The sequence below is a fragment of the Myxocyprinus asiaticus genome, chromosome 33 (genome assembly GCF_019703515.2).
Source record: "Myxocyprinus asiaticus isolate MX2 ecotype Aquarium Trade chromosome 33, UBuf_Myxa_2, whole genome shotgun sequence".
Classification (NCBI taxonomy): Eukaryota; Metazoa; Chordata; class Actinopteri; order Cypriniformes; family Catostomidae; genus Myxocyprinus; species Myxocyprinus asiaticus.
In genome coordinates this window covers 3,564,115-3,585,547 of record NC_059376.1, presented here as the reverse complement: position 1 = coordinate 3,585,547, position 21,433 = coordinate 3,564,115, and the positions used below count along the sequence as shown (strand labels likewise).

Genomic DNA, 21,433 nt, shown 5'->3' with positions numbered 1-21,433 from the left:
GGATTAAGAAAAACATGCGAGAGGAAATATAGTTGCAGAACAAAACAACCGTTACCACACTTTACGAGTGTGTGTCTGTGTGTATGTGTTTACATATATGTTTGTGTGTGTGTGTGTGCAAGAGAAGGCAGAAACATGGATACAGAATAACCCAGATAGACAGTCATATAGAACTGCTGCTGCTACGTACCATACTTTAGATTTGAGAGAGGGAAAGAGAGTGTAAATGTGAGTCACTGAGTGAATGTTTGAGTTATTGTGGGTAACTGTTCTTCTCTTTGGGCCTTATGATGCATTGCACTTGCAAAAGATCAAATTGGCCAAAAGTCTGTCAGTCATTTGTGGCGTATGGGGCTCCAGTAAATGTAGTGCGCTACGTTTAGGAGCGGGTTTGGTTATTAGCAATAATTAATAATTATCAAAGATAATTATTTATTATTAAAATCAATAGAACATTGATGAGAATCAATGTTAGCTTTTTTTAATCCTTTAAATCAACAATTATCAAAGATAATCACTAATCATTAACATTGATGAAACATTAATTAAAATTAACACTAGCTTATTGATCCTTCAAATTCAACAATCATCAAAGATAATTATCAATTATCAAAAATCAATAGAATATTAATAAGGATTAATATTGCTGGGGCACCACCCTGGAATCAGGGACTAATAACCAGATAGTATAACAATCTCAATATTAGATTGTTTTCTTAGGAAAATCGGCATCCGAAGCATATCGATTTTCGAAAAAAAAAAAAAAAAAAAACAATGAATGAAGGCTTGAATCCGAGCACTGACATCCCATCAGCATGTGACACAGGTATATGCAAAACAAACCAAAACACTTTTCTTTGAAATATAACAAAGATTATTTATGCAGTAATATCAATTAATAATTAATACAATGCAGTCAGTAAACTTCCGACTTAAAACTACAAACTAAACAGTGACATGATTAGATATGGAAATCAAAATAATCCTATAACACATGAGGGTGTGTGTGTGAGAGCGTGTGTGTGTGTAAGGGGGGATGCGCACAAAATGGCGGACGTGACTCTCGTGGAGAGTATGTCACGTGAGACTTCTGGCCAGAGAATATGGCCGCGAATGTGGGCGGAGAGAAACAGTCAATTGCATCTACCGGTTTACTGCGTGTATCCACTTATACGATAGCTTAGGGACGAAGTTGAGCTTTATCACGAAGCTATCTACTAGCCAAAAATATGTGCGAGAATGTTTGTGAGGGGTCGCATGTGCGCATGTGTGTGTTTAGTACGAGAGAGAGAGAGAATAAAGTGACAGCCCCAAAGCCGATTCTGCGATCGTGGGAGAGAAAGCAGCTTTTAGTTTATCACTCAGAGACTCGTAAACCGTCCCGCGGTCTTTGATTCTTTAATGGATAAACTCAGTGTGCCTGTCTCACCCGCGATGGCGGAAATGCACAACAGTCCAATGTGGTTGGACTGCAACACAGCAAATCTCATACGTGATAATTAATACCTCGAGTATTAATCGCAATGAGTGGACACAGCGGTCCGTAAACTGTACAAGCAATAATGTTGATACACAAGAATAACACACTATAATATTCTATCTCTGCCCAGACGTAAACCTCTTACTTGAATTGCATGAGGACACAGGTAGAATGTGTGTTCATCCGTCCATTTACTCCGGCTCGGATCCTCGAGGCTCGGGTGATGACGGGAGGCCGTTTCCTCGCTCTGTCGGCGGGCGGTACGGCTGCTGATTCTCGGCGGGCTGGCGGAGAAATCAGCGATGTCAACTTGATTGAAGATGGAAGAGAAATCTTTTCTCTCTTCACTTCTGCAGGCAAACGGATGAAGATGCGGATTGCTCGGCGGTCTCCTTCGGATCCGTTAGAGTGTTCGGTTGAACACAGAGTAATCTCAACTCGTCCAGCGAGATGGAGATTGTATGGCCACAGTTTCAAGTCGGACGTTACTTCCTTGTGCCACGAGGCTACACCTGATAGCAGCGATGAGCTGCGTCTACACACGGCGAGCAAAGTTGCTGGAAGCAAATCCCGGAAGCATTTCAGAGGTATTTCTACTCCTGATGATGTCATGGTTGAGGTGCGTTCTGTCGTGTGCCTCATCCAATAGAAGTTGAGAGTTCTATCCTTTAGTGAGCAAGGCTTCATGGGATTTGTAGTCTGTTTTGGACTCCCTTTGTTTGATTTTGGCGCAGTTTTTATCAGTAAGATTTATGACTTGGTATGTGGGCCTGAGTTTTATGTTTTATGACTGTGTTAGTCCTGCCTCTGCCTTTGCCTTCTATCTGAATACATGAGGCCCAACAAAATGATGCCTCCATGGCTGCCAAGACCCTGATGGCCACTCGAAATAGTGCAGGAAGTGTTTTCATGTTTATAGCCCAAAACAAGAGAGCGTTCTGTCCTTCAGAAATGTCAAGGTAGTGACTTAGCTCTTGTGCTGGAGTGGTCCCAATGGACTTCCTTGGTCTCTTACAATATGCTACAAACAGTCCCTCCTCCTGTTCAGGCTGCTGACCCTCTTGCTCTTCATGCTCAATCCATGAAGCAGCCCTTACATCCTCAACAGCATCTTGCAAGATCAACTCTGGCAAAGGATGAACACCGCAACAGGCAACTATTACAGTGTTGCTAATGATGCAGTAAGTTAAACTAAAAATATATTATTGTTTCAATCATTTAATGTGTGCCATGGGAGAAAAAATAATTAATCATGATAATATTTATTTACCCTTCACTCCTTGTGTAACCACTTCCTTGACTTCTGGGTTGACAAGCACATGGTGCACCACCCACTACAAAGAAAAATTTGGATCCAAGACAGCTGCTTTGAGGTATACTGGGTCTGAAAAAGGCACAGTAGTCCCATCTTTTGTGCTTGCCATTTTCACACTGATGAAGATTCCATGAAATCTGTTGGTCAGGGATGCCTGCAGAATTCTGACCAGGTTGCTTAGGAAACAGACCTGATATAATTCAGTGATTCAGAGCAAGAACAGAGGGAACAACAGAGCTGATGGTAACCATCCTCTCCCCCGGGTCAAATCTGTTGCCTCTGCAAATGGCGTCAGGATGTCCACCAACTCCTTCAACTGATTCCACTCCCTTGTTGTGAACAACAGCTCCTTATGTTCAGACTTTTCCAGAACACAACTGACCTTTGGATGATCACACTCAATTACTGCCTGTACCTGTCTCAGTGTTAACAGCAGCTGGAATGCTCCTATCCCCAAATTCAGACTGAAAAACTTCTTTGAATGTTGTGCTTGTGTGAAGCAATGAGCTGATTTTTTATAATTTTGAGAGAGAACGCGACGACATATGATTCTTTCAAGCCATCCCCCACCACCAGTTGAAGAGTGTGGGCGAAACACTGAAGACGCCGTTTTCTTGCCACAGCAGCATCCAGGGATTGCTGCTCCTCTTGGCTTAGATCATTCCAGAGCTGTGGATCATCAAGTTGGTCCTCATCATGTGTGTCTTGTTCTTGTTCAGTGGGGAAGCACACAGTGAAGGCTTTCTTCATGTTGGTGGCATTATCACTAATAATATAGTCTAATTTATCTTTAATGTTAAAATCATCACAGATGGCCTCAAATTGCTCACTGATTCTTTCACCAGTGTGTGGGCCTTTGAAACGGATGCAGACCAGTAAATTAGAATTAAGCTTAATACTCTCATCAGTTGCCTCGAAGTGTACAGTTACTCCAAGTTACCCCCTCATTTTTCTGTTGGACCAAATATCCACTGTGACATATGTTTTTTTGTGTTGCTTAATGCAGTTTTTAGCTTGTTGCATCGCTCCACAGCAAGGTTTTCTACTTTTGAGGCCACTGTTTTGTGACACACTGGGGTGTACCACTGAGAGAAAGTGACGAAAACTCTTGTTTTCCACAATAGACAGAGGTAGGTTGCAATCAATAACTAAGTCAGACACGATTGAATTGGTTCTAGCTTTCTGAGGTGGATGACTGGCACTGTACTGCCCAACATGGGTTTCTATGAACTGTGAGACTGAAGGTTGCTGTGGATCATTTGGGATGCTTTTGTTAATCTGGTATTCTTCAAACCTGTGCATGATAAAGATAATACAAAGCAGAGATTAATTCAATTTCTATGAATGACAATATTCAGAATAAATACATATCAAATCAATTTGGACTAGTTTAAAATAAGTATTTTAAAAAGTAGGATAATAAACATTATTACATGGCTCTATTTTAAACTCTAATCTACATATCATGTCCATATATTTATTTATTTGGCAAGTAGATCGTAATAATGAAGCCGTGCAGACTACTCGCATGACCAGCACGGTTCTGTATCTTTAAAAAAGATGCACATCTTTTCTGTGCAACATTTAGAACCAAGTCAAAATACATTTACAATCATTCTAAAATCATTACTAGAACGTAAAATTGAATTACGTGGTATCACGATACATATGTCATAATTCCACATGCACACAGATAGATACATACACACACACTGCATGTATATGTGTATAAATATATATATATATATATATATATATATATATATATATATATATATATATAAAGATGACACATGGATCTTATCTTTGGACACACATTAATGCAAACCAAACTTTTACTCTAAACACGCAGTGAAAGGACGCTGAACTGGTGAGTGAAATCTGAAATATTACCAGGCAGTGGCTAATTACAGACATTTAAGTTGCATACACGAGTGATATACTGTAAAGGGCTGCGAACAGAGTAAAGGATCGGTTTTGTGATTTTTAGAACCATAACCAATATAATCAAATAAATATAGCCAAACGCGTGACAGAGGACCAGCGTGTCCGCAAAAGAATGAGTGTGTTTACATGCACGTTCTAACCAATTATGCTCAAAAAGTCAGCAACGTGTGTGTGGTCACAATAAATGGTGTTCATTTATCGAGGTCATACAACGGCATAATAATAAACCGGTCGACATGGGTAGATTTTGCCAATTACACCAATTGCTATAGCACGTTAAATGCTACTGACCGCAGTAAAAATAGTTTGCGGTTCGATATGCAGACTTTGTTAGCCTGTAAATCCGCCATGCGCTGCCATAGACATGTATGTTACTAACAGCTGACGTATATCAGTTAACAACTTACCTCTGTCTGTGGGTTTTCAGATGCCTCACAAAATTGGACGTTGTCGATGAGGTGTCTGTAATTTTGGAGCCACAGGTTCTACATGTTGCAATCCTTTTGTTGCCTTTGACGCTGTATTTTTTATATCCAAATGATATCACCTTTGGTATCATTTTTGCTGTGTCCTTGTCCTTAAATGCACGCCGTGGTCTTCAAACTTGGTCCAGCTTTTGTGGAAGCTGATTGGTTGGCTGTCTGATTGGCTGAATATGGACCGTTGAAATGCAGATTTGAAAATCAAATGAATCTTTTATTTGGGAAATGAATAGTTGATTTACTGAAGATTTTTTAAATGTACAACTCTTATCTTTGGTTTTAGAAAGTATAAGTCTTTCCAAGTCAGAGGGCTCAAGTCCAAGTCAAGTTGCAAGTCATTGCTGTCTAAGTCGAGTCTCAAGTCTTTTTTGATTCTATCGAGTCGAGTGGCGAGTCATCAAATTTGTGACTCGAGTCCGAGTCAAGTCCAAGTCACGCGACCGAGTCCACACCTCAGAGAGAGATACACTATATTGCCAAAAGTATTCACTCACCCATCCAAATAATTGAATTCAGGTGTTCCAATCACTTCCATGGCCACAGGTGTATAAAATGAAGCATCTAGGCATGCAGACTGCTTCTACAAACATTTGTGAAAGAATGGGCCGCTCTCAGGAGCTCAGTGAATTCCAGCGTGGTACTGTGATAGGATGCCACCTGTGCAACAAGTCCAGTCGTGAAATTTCCTCGCTACTAAATATTCCACAGTCAACTGTCAGTGGTATTATAACAAAGTGGAAGCGATTGGAAATGACAGCAACTCAGCCACGAAGTGGTAGGCCACGTAAAATGACAGAGCGGGGTCAGTGGATGCTGAGGCGCATAGTGCGCAGAGGTCGCCAACTTTCTGCAGAGTCAATCGCTAAAGACCTCCAAAGTTCATGTGGCCTTCAGATTAGCTCAAGAACAGTGCGTAGAGAGCTTCATGGAATGGGTTTCCATGGCCGAGCAGCTGCATCCAAGCCATACATCACCAAGTGCAATGCAAAGCGTCGGATGCAGTGGTGTAAAGCACGCCGTCACTGGACTCTAGAGCAGTGGAGATGCGTTCTCTGGAGTGACAAATCACGCTTCTCCATCTGGCAATCTGATGGATGAGTCTGGGTTTGGCGGTTGCCAGGAGAACGGTACTTGTCTGACTGCATTGTGCCAACTGTGAAGTTTGGTGGAGGGGGGATTATGGTGTGGGGTTGTTTTTCAGGAGCTGGGCTTGGCCCCTTAGTTCCAGTGAAAGGAACACTGAATGCTTCAGCATACCAAGAGATTTTGGACAATTCCATGCTCCCAACTTTGTGGGAACAGTTTGGGGATGGCCCCTTCCTGTTCCAACATGACTGCGCACCAGTGCACAAAGCAAGGTCCATAAAGACATGGATGAGCGAGTTTGGTGTGGAAGAACTTGACTGGCCTGCACAGAGTCCTGACCTCAACCCGATAGAGCACCTTTGGGATGAATTAGAGCGAAGACTGCGAGCCAGGCCTTCTCATCCAACATCAGTGTCTGACTTCACAAATGCGCTTCTGGAAGAATGGTCAAAAATTCCCATAAACACACTCCTAAACCTTGTGGAAAGCCTTCCCAGAAGAGTTGAAGCTGTTATAGCTGCAAAGGGTGGGCCGACGTCATATTAAACCCTATGGATTAAGAATGGGATGTCACTTAAGTTCATATGCGTCTAAAGGCAGATGAGGGAATACTTTTGGCAATATAGTGTATATATACACACATACATACATACATACATACATACATACATACATACAGTACTGTGCAAAAGTTTTAGGCACTTGTGAAAAATGTTGCATAGTGAGGATGTTTTCAAAAATGATGCCATAAATAGTTTTCATTAATCAGTTAACATCATACAAAGTCCAGTAAACATAAAAAAGCTAAATCAATATTTGGTGTGGCCACCTTTGCCTTTAAAACAGCCCCAATTCTCCTAGGTACACCTGGACACAGTTTTTCTTGGTTGTTGGCAGATAGGATGTACCAAACTTCTTGGAGAATTCACCACCATTCTTCTATTTAGGCTGTCTCAATTGCTTCTGTCTCTTCATGTAATCCCAGACTGACTCGATGATCAGTGGGGGGCTCTGTGGGGGCAAAGCCATCTCTTACAGGGCACCCTGTTCTTCTATTCTAATCTTTTCTATTTGCAAAAGTAATGTTTGGGAGTCTAAAATGTATTTTTTCTATTGACACACTAAAGCTGAAGATATAAATAACCTATAAGATATAAAGTGCCTAAAACTTTTGCACAATACTGTGTGTATGTATGTGTGTGTGTGTATATATACAGGTGCATCTCAATAAATTAGAATGTCGTGGAAAAGTTCATTTATTTCAGTAATTCAACTCAAATTGTGAAACTCGTGTATTAAATAAATTCAGTGCACACAGACTGAAGTAGTTTAAGTCTTTGGTTCTTTTAATTGTGATGATTTTGGCTCACATTTAACAAAAACCCACCTATCTCAAAAAATTAGAATATGGTGACATGCCAATCAGCTAATCAACTCAAAACACCTGCAAAGGTTTCCTGAGCCTTCAAAATGGTCTCTCAGTTTGGTTCACTAGGCTACACAATCATGGGGAAGACTGCTGATCTGACAGTTGTCCAGAAGACAATCATTGACACCCTTCACAAGGAGGGTAAGCCACAAACATTCATTGCCAAAGAAGCTGGCTGTTCACAGAGTGCTGTATCCAAGCATGTTAACAGAAAGTTGAGTGGAAGGAAAAAGTGTGGAAGAAAAAGATGCACAACCAACCGAGAGAACCGCAGCCTTATGAGGATTGTCAAGCAAAATCGATTCAAGAATTTGGGTGAACTTCACAAGGAATGGACTGAGGCTGGGGTCAAGGCATCAAGAGCCACCACACACAGACGTGTCAAGGAATTTGGCTACAGTTTTCGTATTCCTCTTGTTAAGCCACTCCTGAACCACAGACATTGTCAGAGGTGTCTTACCTGGGCTAAAGAGAAGAAGAACTGGACTGTTGCCCAGTGGTCCAAAGTCCTCTTTTCAGATGAGAGCAAGTTTTGTATTTCATTTGGAAACCAAGGTCCTAGAGTCTGGAGGAAGGGTGGAGAAGCTCATAGCCCAAGTTCCTTGAAGTCCAGTGTTAAGTTTCCACAGTCTGTGATGATTTGGGGTGCAATGTCATCTGCTGGTGTTGGTCCATTGTGTTTTTTGAAAACCAAAGTCACTGCACCCGTTTACCAAGAAATTTTGGAGCATTTCATGCTTCCTTCTGCTGACCAGCTTTTTAAAGATGCTGATTTCATTTTCCAGCAGGATTTGGCACCTGCCCACACTGCCAAAAGCACCAAAAGTTGGTTAAATGACCATGGTGTTGGTGTGCTTGACTGGCCAGCAAACTCACCAGACCTGAACCCCATAGAGAATCTATGGGGTATTGTCAAGAGGAAAATGAGAAACAAGAGACCAAAAAATGCAGATGAGCTGAAGGCCACTGTCAAAGAAACCTGGGCTTCCATACCACCTCAGCAGTGCCACAAACTGATCACCTCCATGCCACGCCGAATTGAGGCAGTAATTAAGGCAAAAGGAGCCCCTACCAAGTATTGAGTACATATACAGTCAATGAACATACTTTCCAGAAGGCCAACAATTCACTAAAAATTTTTTTTTTATTGGTCTTATGATGTATTCTAATTTTTTGAGATAGTGAATTGGTGGGTTTTTGTTAAATGTGAGCCAAAATCATCACAATTAAAAGAACCAAAGACTTAAACTACTTCAGTCTGTGTGCATTGAATTTATTTAATACACGGGTTTCACAATTTGAGTTGAATTACTGAAATAAATGAACTTTTCCACGATATTCTAATTTATTGAGATGCACCTGTGTATATATATATATATATATATATATATATATATATATATATATATATATATATATATATATATACACACACACACACACACACACACACACACACATATACAGAGATAGATAGATATGAATCCATTAATGTGTTAATGTTTCTTTTATAAAAACAGATTTACACTAGAACACTCTAGAATATTTCCTCTTCTGTTTTTGCACAGTTAATATCTTGTGGTATCATTTTTTTTTCTCATCATATTTTCGTCAATAGTATGTTTTAATTAAAATCATCGTATTAGTTATCATTAGCAAAATAAAATAAAAAATTTTTTTGCCAGTAATTGCGTTGAGATGAACACTGATCATTAGCAATATTTCTTAAAATAATGATCAAATGATGGAAAAGAGTGTTATATCCTGCCATATAGGTCTGTCACGATTATGAAATTTGGCTGACCATTAATTGTCAAACAAATAATTGCGATTATGATGATTAGTTGTCTGTTTTAGGGCTTTCAAGATTAATTATCTTACAAATTTTCATATTTCTTAAGGTGCATGAAAGCTTCATATACCTTAAGTCATTTTTAAACACTGTATTTGATTAAAAATATAAATAAAATAGGGATATATGATTTCCTTTTAAGGCTTTAAAAACTCAATGACATGCAAAATAATGTTTCAAATATCAAAAAATTTCTTAATTAAAATGTCTCTCTTTTTGATCAACTTTAGTTTTGGTAAATTTTACATTTTCACTGTTGTTTTTGGAACTCGTATATTTTTTAAATAAAAATAAAAAAACATGATATATTACTAACACTGCGTGTATGAGCCCACTATGACCAGGAACATTTTCCATCACACAATCGTTAAATTAAAGTGAAACCGGAGCACTTTGCATTCACTATCAAAGTTTATATTTGTTTGTTTATATTTTCATGGGAGTTTGGCACGAGCCTATGTAAAGGGATTTTCAGGTTTCTGGGTCACAGTAATGGAGTGATGCTGTACAGTCCCAGCAGAGTTTTTCAGATTGCATGGGTCTGCTGTCCTCTGCTATATCAGACCGCGAGATTAGAACTGCACGCGCAAATTGCGTTTAGCACAGATTTTGCCTCCGTGTTGTTTGTGCTGTTGCCTGATCTGCATAATTCCTTTAGTCATGTCCAACTTGAAATGAAGCAAGACCTGTTACTGTGTTATGTGTACTTCATTATAGATAAATAATATATTTGTTTGACTTTAGTATTTTTGTTTAGTATAGTTATAGCTAGGACTTGTAATTGGGGGCATGCAGTTATATATTTAATAAAATGTTTGTATATGCAGTTGTCAATTTGTGTAGTTTTTTTTATATTGTCTGCATGTTCAAACAATGTGAGGAATGGTGTATATGTCTTTTCACAGTCTTCTAAAGGCATAGCAGACAGAAAGTCATTCCCTAAGGCTGCTGGTTTTGAGGGTGAATCTACCAGTGACCCATCTGAAAAGGGAACTCTCGTTCAGGATGTGGAGTTGGGTCACACTGCAGGCGAGTGCCTGATCACTGGAGCAGATACAGATGAAACACCCTCAGCTCTGATGTCCAGGAAAACGGCCATGAGTCATTTTGAGGGGAAAGCACTTGGCATGGATAAAGCCATCTTGCACAGCATCGACTGCTGCTGTAAATACTGAACTTACATTTACTGACACACGGCTGAATCTAACCAAACCTGTAAAGAACCGGACCAGTAAATATTTCACCCCTAAAATCAAAAGAAAAAATACATTATATTTAAGATAATGTAGTATATTTTATGACCATTAAGATGGCATTACAGGTTTCATTACTGTAATGCAACAAGGATTTTAAATGATTGTATTAGAGTAATGAGAATATTTTTTTCATCTATGGAGTTTTCATAATAGTCATCATTTTCTTAATGCAAAATATCTATATTTTTTCTTTCTTTTGATTTTGTGGTGAAATAAGACCTGCATACATATTTGTGAGACTCACCTACTTGCATCTGATTATCAACGTTCCTTGTTTTATTATTTGTTTACTTATTTGTATCATGGTGTCAAATTGGGTGTGTGTTTTGACAGCGTCCGATGAAAGCAAGCGTAAGATGTACAGCTGTATTCTGGTGGTGGGTGGCGGGCTGTTGTTTCACGGAGCTCAGGAGTTTCTGCAGCATCGCATCCTCAATAAGATGCCTCCGTCCTTCCGCTGTCTGGTGGAGAATGTTGATGTCATCACACGACCAAAGGTAAGGATAAATGATGAAACAGAGCAGACACATCAGAGTCCATAACATTAGCTGGGTTTCCATCCATGTAGCTTTGTGAATTTTGGGATATTGTATAAAAAATGCTGGTTGGAAAAACCAAGATGCTAATAAATGTGCATAAACTGTGATGGAAACACATTTATTGAATATATTCCTATAGAATTTATAGGAATATACAATAGATGCACATCAAAAAAGTTATGAGAATACATAATTCACTCAGAATCTCATCAGTTGGGACTGGGTAAAAATATAGATTTTCTGATGCATCACGATTTTGTTTGAACAATCTCGTTATCGATTCTTAAATCCCAGGATCAATCGATTATATCTCTTGCATGTGTTACCAAATTTCACACAATGTGACTAAAATGTCTGTGATGAGCCACTGCCTGGTAAACTTTCAGATTTCACTCACTAGTGATTGAGTAGTATAGTGGTGAATACGTGTAGCACAGAGATCCTTTCACTGCATGTTGAGAATAAGTTTGCTTTGACCCGCTCCGCGTAATGTGTGTCCAAAGACGAGATCCATGCAGTCCATTTGTCATTGAATAACGTTTCTTTTAATGCCCTTTGTTCTTTACAGTCAGTTTTTGATTAAAAACAACATAAACATTTACTTCTAATCACACATAGTACGGATGTGCTAAAGAAACTGTGCGACTCCACTCGCATTAATATGCGCTCACTGGCTGATGACAGTAGTCTTAAAGAGACAGTAGGATTTATCACTTGTTCTACATATCCATGTAAATGCATGTAAACAATAAACATGCTAAAAAAATGACATGTAATTTCAAGATATTTATTGATGTAATACACTGAATTAACAGTTTTCAAAAGTTACGTGACCAATATGATAAAAACTAATTAAAATATAATTTGTAAATTTAAAATTTTGAAAATGTACCTAGAAGTGTTACCTAGAAGAGTAGAAATTCTGTTTATAATTCACAGCATTAGTTGAAAGAGAATTTCTTTCATATGCAAGCAAACTGGACATTGTAACCGATAGATATCAAGTCATGTGGGTATATAAAGCTTGTGAATCAGAATTGAATCGATCGGGAAATCCGTTTCAATACCCAGTCCTGTCATCAGTATCATCACATAAGATCTCAAATGTTGCTTTTGTTATTCTGATATGCCAAAGCCTGTCATCAAAACGATTGGCTACTATTACCTCCCAGAACTGCATGACACGCTTTCAAGTTGTCTATGCATTCTAATCCGCAAGTCATTTATTACAAGAGCCACAGTGGCTTCAACGTCCATTTTTTTTTTTCTATTTTGTGGCAGTTTCCCCAGAAGTGATGATTTTGTTTTCTTGAACACATGGGATAGAAACACTGCTTAATTCGCAAATTGTTTTTGCGATTATTCAGATTTTTTGCACAAATTAAATTTGTAACATGGATGGAAACATAGTTTTTGAAGGATGATGCTGTGAACAAATAATTGAAAATCGTTCAGTTAAACTCAGTTAAAGTAAATAAGTACGATGTTCCTCACAGGACATGGATGCTCGTGTCATCGCATGGAAGGGTGGAGCAGTGCTGGCATGTTTAGACACCACACAGGAGCTGTGGATTCACCAGCAAGAGTGGCAGCGCTTCGGCGTGCGCATGCTCCGTGAGCGTGCAGCATTCGTCTGGTGACACCACAGGATGTCAGTCATGTCATAACATGTTTCAGTATTTAGGGCAGTTCATTCTGGTTTATGTCCATCTGGCAATATGTAATTTTTGTCATAATGTACTTGATTTTTATTAAAATAATAGCAAATGTTTGGCATATACACAGTGATTGTTGAATACTAAGGTAATACATGTCCAGCTAATGAAACAATGTTTTCTAATTATTATTTTTCTTGCCAGTTTATCATAATGACAGATTTTAATTTCATAATTCTTTTTTTTTCTCCCCAATTTGGAATGCCCAATTCCCAATGCACTCTAAGTCCTCATGGTGGCGTAGTGACTCGCCTCAATCCGGAGGACAAATCTCAGTTGCCTCCACATCTGAGACCGTCAATCCGCGCATCTTATCACGTGGCTTGTTGAGCGCGTTACCGCAGAGGCATTGTGTGTGTGGAGGCTTCACGCTATTCTCCGCGGCATCCACGCACAACTCACCACGCACCCCAGCAAGAGCGAGAACCACACATTATAGCAACCACGAGGTGGTTAACCCAACGTGACTCTACCCACCCTAGCAACCGGGCCAGAAGCCTGACTGGAGTCACTCAGCACACCTCGGATTCAAACTTGTGACTCCAGGTGTGGTAGTAGTCAGCATCTTCACTTGCTGAGCTACCCAGGCCCCCAATTTCATAATTCTAATATTTAAGCAATATCACACAAGGAAGAGTGCTGTTGTTTTGAATATTAGTGTGCCTCTGTACAACCAATGTTATATAAAAAAGTAATTTTTATCTTGTTGTTGTATTGAATATGAGGCCTCCCTACAGTTAAATCAAAGACAATATAATAGTTTTGTAAAAAGGAAGTAGTCGAAGTTTAGAGTACATAAGACTGATTTATACCCACACTGTTTTTGTGCCCATAATTTAAAAAAAATCTGGGATGAAGTGATCAGACCGATAAACTACAAAAAAATAAATATTTTTAATAACACGTTTGAAGTGCACCCTGAAAACCTTATTCTTGGTAAACTTCCTCCACTTAAGAAATAAAACAGAAAAATACTGTATACTTTGAGTAATCAGGATAGCAGCTTTAAAGTAGATAATAAGGACTTAAATCAATGTCTGTTTCTCACCCAAAGTTCACCCACTTCAGAAGACATGGATTAAACCACTCGAGTCGTATTGTCATCTCGTAGGACACTACATGATAGACCACATTTGATAAATGCCCTAAAAAAGTGTATTAAAGGGAAAAGAAATGAAAAGATGTAAAAAGGAGGGATGGTAGTGGGTGGGGAGGGGGTCAAGCACAACAGCTCACTGTCATTCACGATAGAGCTGGCTGAACATCAAAATGTGAGAGGAAACAAAAACAAAACAGTTTGATTTCAAAGAGGATGGTGTGTTGGAAGGATAGAGAGAGAAAACACAAGGGTTTCTGAAGTTCCATCATGCGACCAAAAGTTGAAAACATTTCAGCTTTTGCTGCAATGCACTTTGGCATAGGTATGTCTGTAGGCAGGACTAGTTGCACTGTGAAATAAAAAAGGCGGCGGACAAACTCAAGCATGTGGTGTATTATTTCCCTGTCAGGCTAAAAAGATAGCAATTGTGGAGAGAGATCCTGGAGTAGAGTTTTAATGTTTACTAGTACATTGTCAAAAATAAATATTTTAAATAGTCATCCCTATCCATGACCGCCTCTTCCCTGTGTGGGACACACCTTCCAAACGGACATTACGTACTCCCATGCATCAAACGCTCCATCTGAGCTTTCCTTAGTGTGTAAGTGACGCGCTGCAACGGACACTTCCAGTATAGACTGCAGCATGGATTATAATGGTTATATTGCTTTTGAGACGCCACTTGCATCCAGTGTAGACAGGGTAGTAGCGTACTCTACTACCAATAATTATTTTTGTTTTTTACACACATACCTCATTTTATTATGTTGCTTCAAAATTAGTTTTGAAACTGGAACGAAATGGCTGGAAAAAAAAAACTTTACCCTTAACAATTAGCATAATGTGTGCTATAATTTTTTTTAATTGTGGAAACTGTATATATTTGTTAACATCTAAAAAAAACATCTGTTTGGGTTTCATGACCCTTTAAAACCAAAATGGTCCAATCAACCCTCCATATAGTCCCAACCTGTTCGCCATGCTAGCTCCACCCTTCAACCACCACAGGCCCTGTTACAGCAAATTAAGAAAATAAGGGGGGAAAAAACAGGGCAGACAGGAGAAAATCAGTAAGGGGTTGACCAATGAAAAAAATACAGGGCGAACAGTCCTGCGTTACAGAAGAAATGACACACTCTGTTCCCAGCTCTCAACGGTAGGGTAAATGAGAAGCGTGTTTAATAAGCACAGCAAAGCGACAGCTCCAGAGACTTGAACTCTCAATGAATAGGGAGAACATCAAGTCATTATAAGCTGCTTGTGCAGCTTTGGAAGAACGGCATCGGTGGCAAACACTTTTTTTATTTTTATACAAGAAATCTTCAGGCATTGCCGCTTCATACCATTTCTGTAAATAACGGTAAACGTCTCACCTGAGTGCGTACATGTCCACTAATATAGCCCAGTGACAAAATATCACTGACATAAACCACCATGAACAATTGCAGCATGCCAGAGCGAGCCATTAATTGCCACGGAACAGGCATGGCCGCTGGATATGTAGAAGAGGAGGGACTCTGGCTCAAGCCAGTGAAAATCACCCTCAAATTCTCCACGCTTTGTGATCCGTCCTCGCTAGATATAGGGAGGATACAGGGACGGCGTCAGCTTCCTCAGAAGCTGGTCGAGAGCACGGCATTTGAGTATTACGTGCTCGCAATAATACGATTAATCTCAATGAGCGCTGCATGCCAGGCAGGGATAATGTTTGTGACATAGCACCCCTCTAATCATAAACTATGATAATGCGCCACGCATCATGGCCGTACTGGTCTTTACATAGAAAAGAGAAATGCTTGGCGCAAGCCGGGGACAAAACATCCTTAAGTTCTCCATGCTCTATATCCCATCCTCACACACCTCCCTCATGCGGTCCCTCAGGAGCATGGCGGGAGGAGAGGGGACCGGTTTCGGCTTTTAGAACTAACGCAAACGGAGAGTAAATTGTTTTGAGTTATGCGCCCTCCAAAAATGCAAACTCGGCGAGTGCTGTCAACATGGGCTCTGCCCAGACAATCACAGCACTTGTGTTAAACGGGCGAAGACACCCGATGTAGAGGAAAGGAGAAACACAAGGCATGAGCTAGCGATAAGTCCTCCTCAAATCTCCATGCTCTATTCCCCGTCCTCACATACCTCCCTTGTGCGGTTCCTCGGAAGCCGCAGGAGGAGTATAGCGGGAGGAGAGGGGGATGGCTTCAGCTTTTAGAATGAAAAACAAGCCGAGAGCAAGCGTCTTTTAAGATTCATGCAATCATAGTGAACACAGTCAGCCTCAATGAGCGCCGCTGTATGCAAAATAAAATAGCTTGTGCCCGCCAGACAGAGGGTTTTCATGTGCTTGTGGAAACATTTGCAAAATGGCATCTTTATAAAGAAGTCATTAAGCAAACGGCTCTTTTACGATTGTGCACAGTATACAAATACACAAACACAATCAGGCTGTAGCACTTATGTTACACACTTATGTTACAAATCCAACAATCCAGTAATTCAAAGGATACTTTCCATTGAGGCCCACAGGCAGCAGAATAATCCGTTCACTGTGAAGTGATGAAAACGACGATGTCTCGCCCACCCGCTCTTGACAGCAATTCTTGTAGAGAGAAATTACATTTTCGTGCAGAGTACGAGAGAGAGATTATAGACATCCTGAAGAAGAAAATTCTTTAGAGATAGCATTCTGCACCGTCTTAATATACACGCCCGCGATGGAGGCGCAGCACAAATCTGGCAATTAAAATTGCTGAGATTTTAAAGAGTTTCGCTACCGGCCGCAAGATCCGGAGGAACCGCGGCCGTCTGCCAGGAATGGGGGGGGGGGCGGTTACGTCCGCCAGGGGCCGGAGGACACGCTGTCGTCTGTCGGGGGAGGAGCGAGCTGGCGTCCGCCAGAGGGCGGAGGAACGGTTGAGGACAGGGCGACAGCGCGTCCAGGAGCCAGTGAGCAAGTTCTTCTCTCTCTCTCCTCTCTCTGTGTCGCCACTCACCCTTTCCCTCTCCCCACACCTCCCCTCGTCTCTCCCCCAGGTTCACAGGAGGCGGGGTGGACCACCGGCTGACAGAACGGCCGGAATGGTAGCGTCTCCCCCCTCCCCAGGGATGTGGTGGCGCCCCGGTCTGCCCGAGATAAGGGGCAGCCAGAGACGCCGTTTCGAGAGACGCACGCAGCCGCGCTGCATGTGTGTCTGTGTTTATGTTGAGTTTTATCATTAAACGTTATGTTTACTGTTCAGCCGGTTCCCGCCTCCTCCTTGCCCATCCTTATACCGTTACAGCATACTATGGTCAAAGCCTTCGCTAAAGACTTTGCCATAATATTACGGAGAGGATAAACTGCAGGGTACCATGTTTAGGCACACATAACAGTAAGCAAATAAGTACTGCCAGAATTTGAATGTGACAGTGGACCAACACAATCAAAAATCAAGTGTTCAAATGGCTGACCTATCTCAAAAATAGGAGACAAATAAATCAGTTTCCCAGTCAATTGTTTCCAGTTATTGGCAGCATATCACCCTGCAGCTTTCATCACGGGGCGTTGTGACACTCATCAAAAATCCATTGGCAAGGCTGCATAAATAAAGTGGGGGAAACAATCCAAGCTCATTCAAAATGTACAGTATTTACAATAAAGAAATCAATGATATACAACGATAAACTCTTCATCAGATTATATATATATATATAGAGAGAGAGAGAGAGAGAGAGAGAGAGATATACACACACACAGTTGAAGTCAGAAGTTTACATACACTTAGGTTGAAGTCATTAAAATAATTTAACCACTCCACAGATTTCATACTAGCAAACTATAGTTTTGGCAAATCGTTTATTTACTTTGTGCATGACACAAGTAATTTTTCCAACAATTGTTTACTAACAGATTGTTTCACTGTTAACAGACTATATAACAATTCCAGTGGGTCAGAAGTTAACTGTGCCTTTAAGCAGCTTGGTAAATTCCAGAAAATGATGTCAAGCCTTTAGACAATTAGCTTCTTATAGGAGGTGTACTGAATTGGAGGTGTACCTGTGGATGTATGTTAATGCCTACCTTCAAACTCAGTGCCTCTTTGCTTGACATCATGGGAAAATCAAAAGAAATAAGCCAAGACCTCAGAAAAAATTTGTGGACCTCCACAAGTCAGGTTCATCCTTGGGAGAGATTTCTAAATGCCTTAAGGTACCACGTTCATCTGTACAAACAATAGTACACAAGTATAATCACCATGGCTTAAGGCTTCTGAATTCAAGGAAACCTTTAGTACCAGTGAGAGTTTAAACCACAGACAAAAAGATATATCAGTCAATCTCTGACCCAGAGTAATTGATATTTTGGTGGAAACTAAACCAGTTGGGTTGAGGTTTTCAGTGATGATCCAAGTATAAATTGTTAATCCATATAATTAGTATTATTCCATATCGTGAGATAATGTACCAAGCAGTGATGAAATACACACGAAGAAAAAAAAAAACTCTAAATCCAAACAAACACTAATGAAGCATGCTGACAGGCAAACATAGCTTTTAAGCAGCTAATTACACAGCACACAATGACAAAACAGAACAGCTTTAAAGTAACACATTGAGTCTTTTGAACAAAGTTGTTCCTCAAAATAGGGTTATAGCAGACATTAGCAAATGTGAGCATACTCTCATTGCATCTGCAAACACACATACCCTTCCTCTCTTCCTTATAAAGAAATTTCTTCATAGAGTAACTCCTATGGCCCCCTAGATGCAGGGGTGACAATTACACTCAAAACAATAGAAAACGTAGGAACAATGAAGGACTGTAACAGCGGTTTACAGAAAAATTCTAACTTTACAATCTTATTTTATCTGCTTTGTAACCATGGCAGTTTCAGTTAGGATCTAATTTAGGACAAAAGTTATTACAGAATAACTTTTCCTAAATGCATTATCTTTTTTTTAAGTACAAATAAGGAAAGAGGATTACAGAAGCATATGCCAAACTTCTAAAGTGTGTTGAGTGGTGGTGGCGTAGTGGGATAAAGCACATAACTGGTCATCAGAAGGTTGCTGGTTCAATCCCCATAGCCATCACCATTGTGTCCTTGAGCAAGGCAGGTTGCTCCAGGGGGATTGTCCCTGTAATAAGTGCACTGTAAGTTGCTTTAGATAAAAGCATCTGTAAAATGTCCATACTTTAGATAACCCCACTGTTATTCTAACTTTAAATTTATTTTAAAGCCAAAGGTTACAGTCACATTACAATAGTATGTATCATAACTAGCACTGTCCAAGAATGCTGCACCTGTAATGCAAATCTGATAATCAGAATAATAATGATAATTCAGCATTATATTATAATAATCAATTTGATGTGCCCCACTGTAATAATTTAGTATTATGCAATGTTCAACTGGGTTTCAAAAATAAGTTAGTGAAGTAGCTTTGCACAACTTTATTTATTATTCACATAAATGTATTTGTAAAAACATACGAAGGTAAACAATGCTTTTTATAAAGCTACTATGAATCATTGTATATGAAATATAAACATAAATGTGCATATCAATGAAAATTATTGAATTTCATTCTCCCTGTTTGTTTATTTAGAGAAAAACAAATTATTTTTGAATAGATTTTCATTTAATGTATTTAAAATATTGAATCTGCGTGGCTACAATAACTTTTTGGATGAAATGATGGTTCCTGTGATAAAAACAAAACAAACAAAAAAAAAAAAACCCCACCATTATCAAGATTTATATCGAAAATTGTCAATAGGCTGAAAAATATAGAGATATAATTTTTAATCACCAAGCTCTAGTGTCTATGTCAGATTATTGTACAAATTGCCTTGCAAGACATACCCCTCTCTTCAGATGCAAAGACTGCAAGTAACTTCATGTAAAAGTCATTTAAATGGTGACAAAATGAAAATTCTCACATTGCGAATTGTTAATTTACTAAACTAGAAATTTGTAGTAAACAAAAAATTCACAATGACTAAACAAAGCAAAGTTAGGGGGTATTCACTAAATCCTGCTGACACAGTCAAAGTAACCAGAAAGCTGGTGACCCTCCTGTACCACATATGTGCTCTAGAGACAACTGCTTTACCCATGGTCACTGCACAAAAATAATAATAAAAAAAAAAAAAAAAAATAGTTCAACTTATCCTAAAAGGGGACAAATTGCTAAAGCCTATCCAGTGGACATGAATGGCAAGTGCAGCAGCAATATTACTGCTACAAAATTTCCCGCTGTTAGAACCAAAAAGATCACTCACCTTTTAAAACAAGTGCGGAGAACAAACAACTTCAGCAAAAGCTAAAGCTAAAAACAGAGCCCCTGCAATCCACTTTCCAGAACAGACAAACGGTAAAATAAAAATTCTCAAACAAAAACTCCTTGCAAAAAGTTTACAAATTAGGTTAAAAAAAAAAAAAAATTATCCTCTAACACAAATCATTTTAGCAAACAAACAAATCCAATGCTTATCTCCCAAAACCATGGTAAATACACATATTTAAAGACAAATAGTGTGTTGAAGTTTGTAATCAATTGGCTAAAAAGTAATTGTGGGCAAACAACACCCACTAAGATGATTATTTAAAAAAATTCTACAAAGATCCTGGAGCCCTCAATTGTCACTGCGGTTTGTAAGCCGCAACAAGAGACAAGTTTTATAAATTTTAAAAACCAATCTACTAAAGGGAAAAAAAATATTACATAAATAGATTTATGACAAAAGAAACAGTAACATAAACAACACAGGTTTGAATTGGGGAGAGGTGCCTAGAAGAATGGGAGGAAGACAGTTTTAAAGACACAAGCATAGCCCCCAGGACAGGTGAATCTTGGCAGGACTAATGAGCAGTGCTAATCAATTTTGGCCACTACCAATCTACAAAACAGAAGAAAAAAAAAAAATACAACAACTACCCAAAAGGGGCTGTAACAGTAAAGATGACCTTTATGTTGCTTTTGTCAGGATCCTGTCACTTGGGTCAGTCATGTTTATTGTGTGGTTGCAGGATCCTGACACCGATGTTCTGTGTTTGTGTTGAGCACATAGCTCAGTGTTTATTTCCTGGCCATGTGCTCTGTCTGTCTTTGTTCATGTCTCTGTGTGAGCACATGGCTTCGGGTTTGACTTCCTTGCCATGCGCTCTTCTGACTAGTTTGTGTTTTCATGTCATAGCTGCTTGGTGTCTGGGTCCTGACTCATCGGTCTAGTTCGGTCTCGGTCTGGTGTCG

At 39.5% G+C, this 21,433-nt stretch overlaps 1 protein-coding gene across 2 annotated transcripts in view; it reads left to right on the top strand.

Moving 5' to 3' along the window:
• actr8 (actin related protein 8) overlaps positions 1–19,764 on the top strand; it is a 44,604-nt gene extending 24,840 nt beyond the window's left edge. The window contains exons 11-14 of one of the 2 annotated variants that reach the window (XM_051670161.1): positions 10,497–10,755; positions 11,181–11,344; positions 12,883–13,037; positions 13,329–19,764. In XM_051670161.1, the coding sequence (XP_051526121.1) occupies positions 10,497–10,755; positions 11,181–11,344; positions 12,883–13,026 (567 nt within the window). In that variant the 3' untranslated portion in view covers positions 13,027–13,037; positions 13,329–19,764. Of the gene's footprint in view, positions 1–10,496; positions 10,756–11,180; positions 11,345–12,882 lie in introns of both variants that reach the window. The other variant, XM_051670160.1, reaches the window with a different exon arrangement.
• Positions 19,765–21,433: the final 1,669 nt, after the last annotated feature.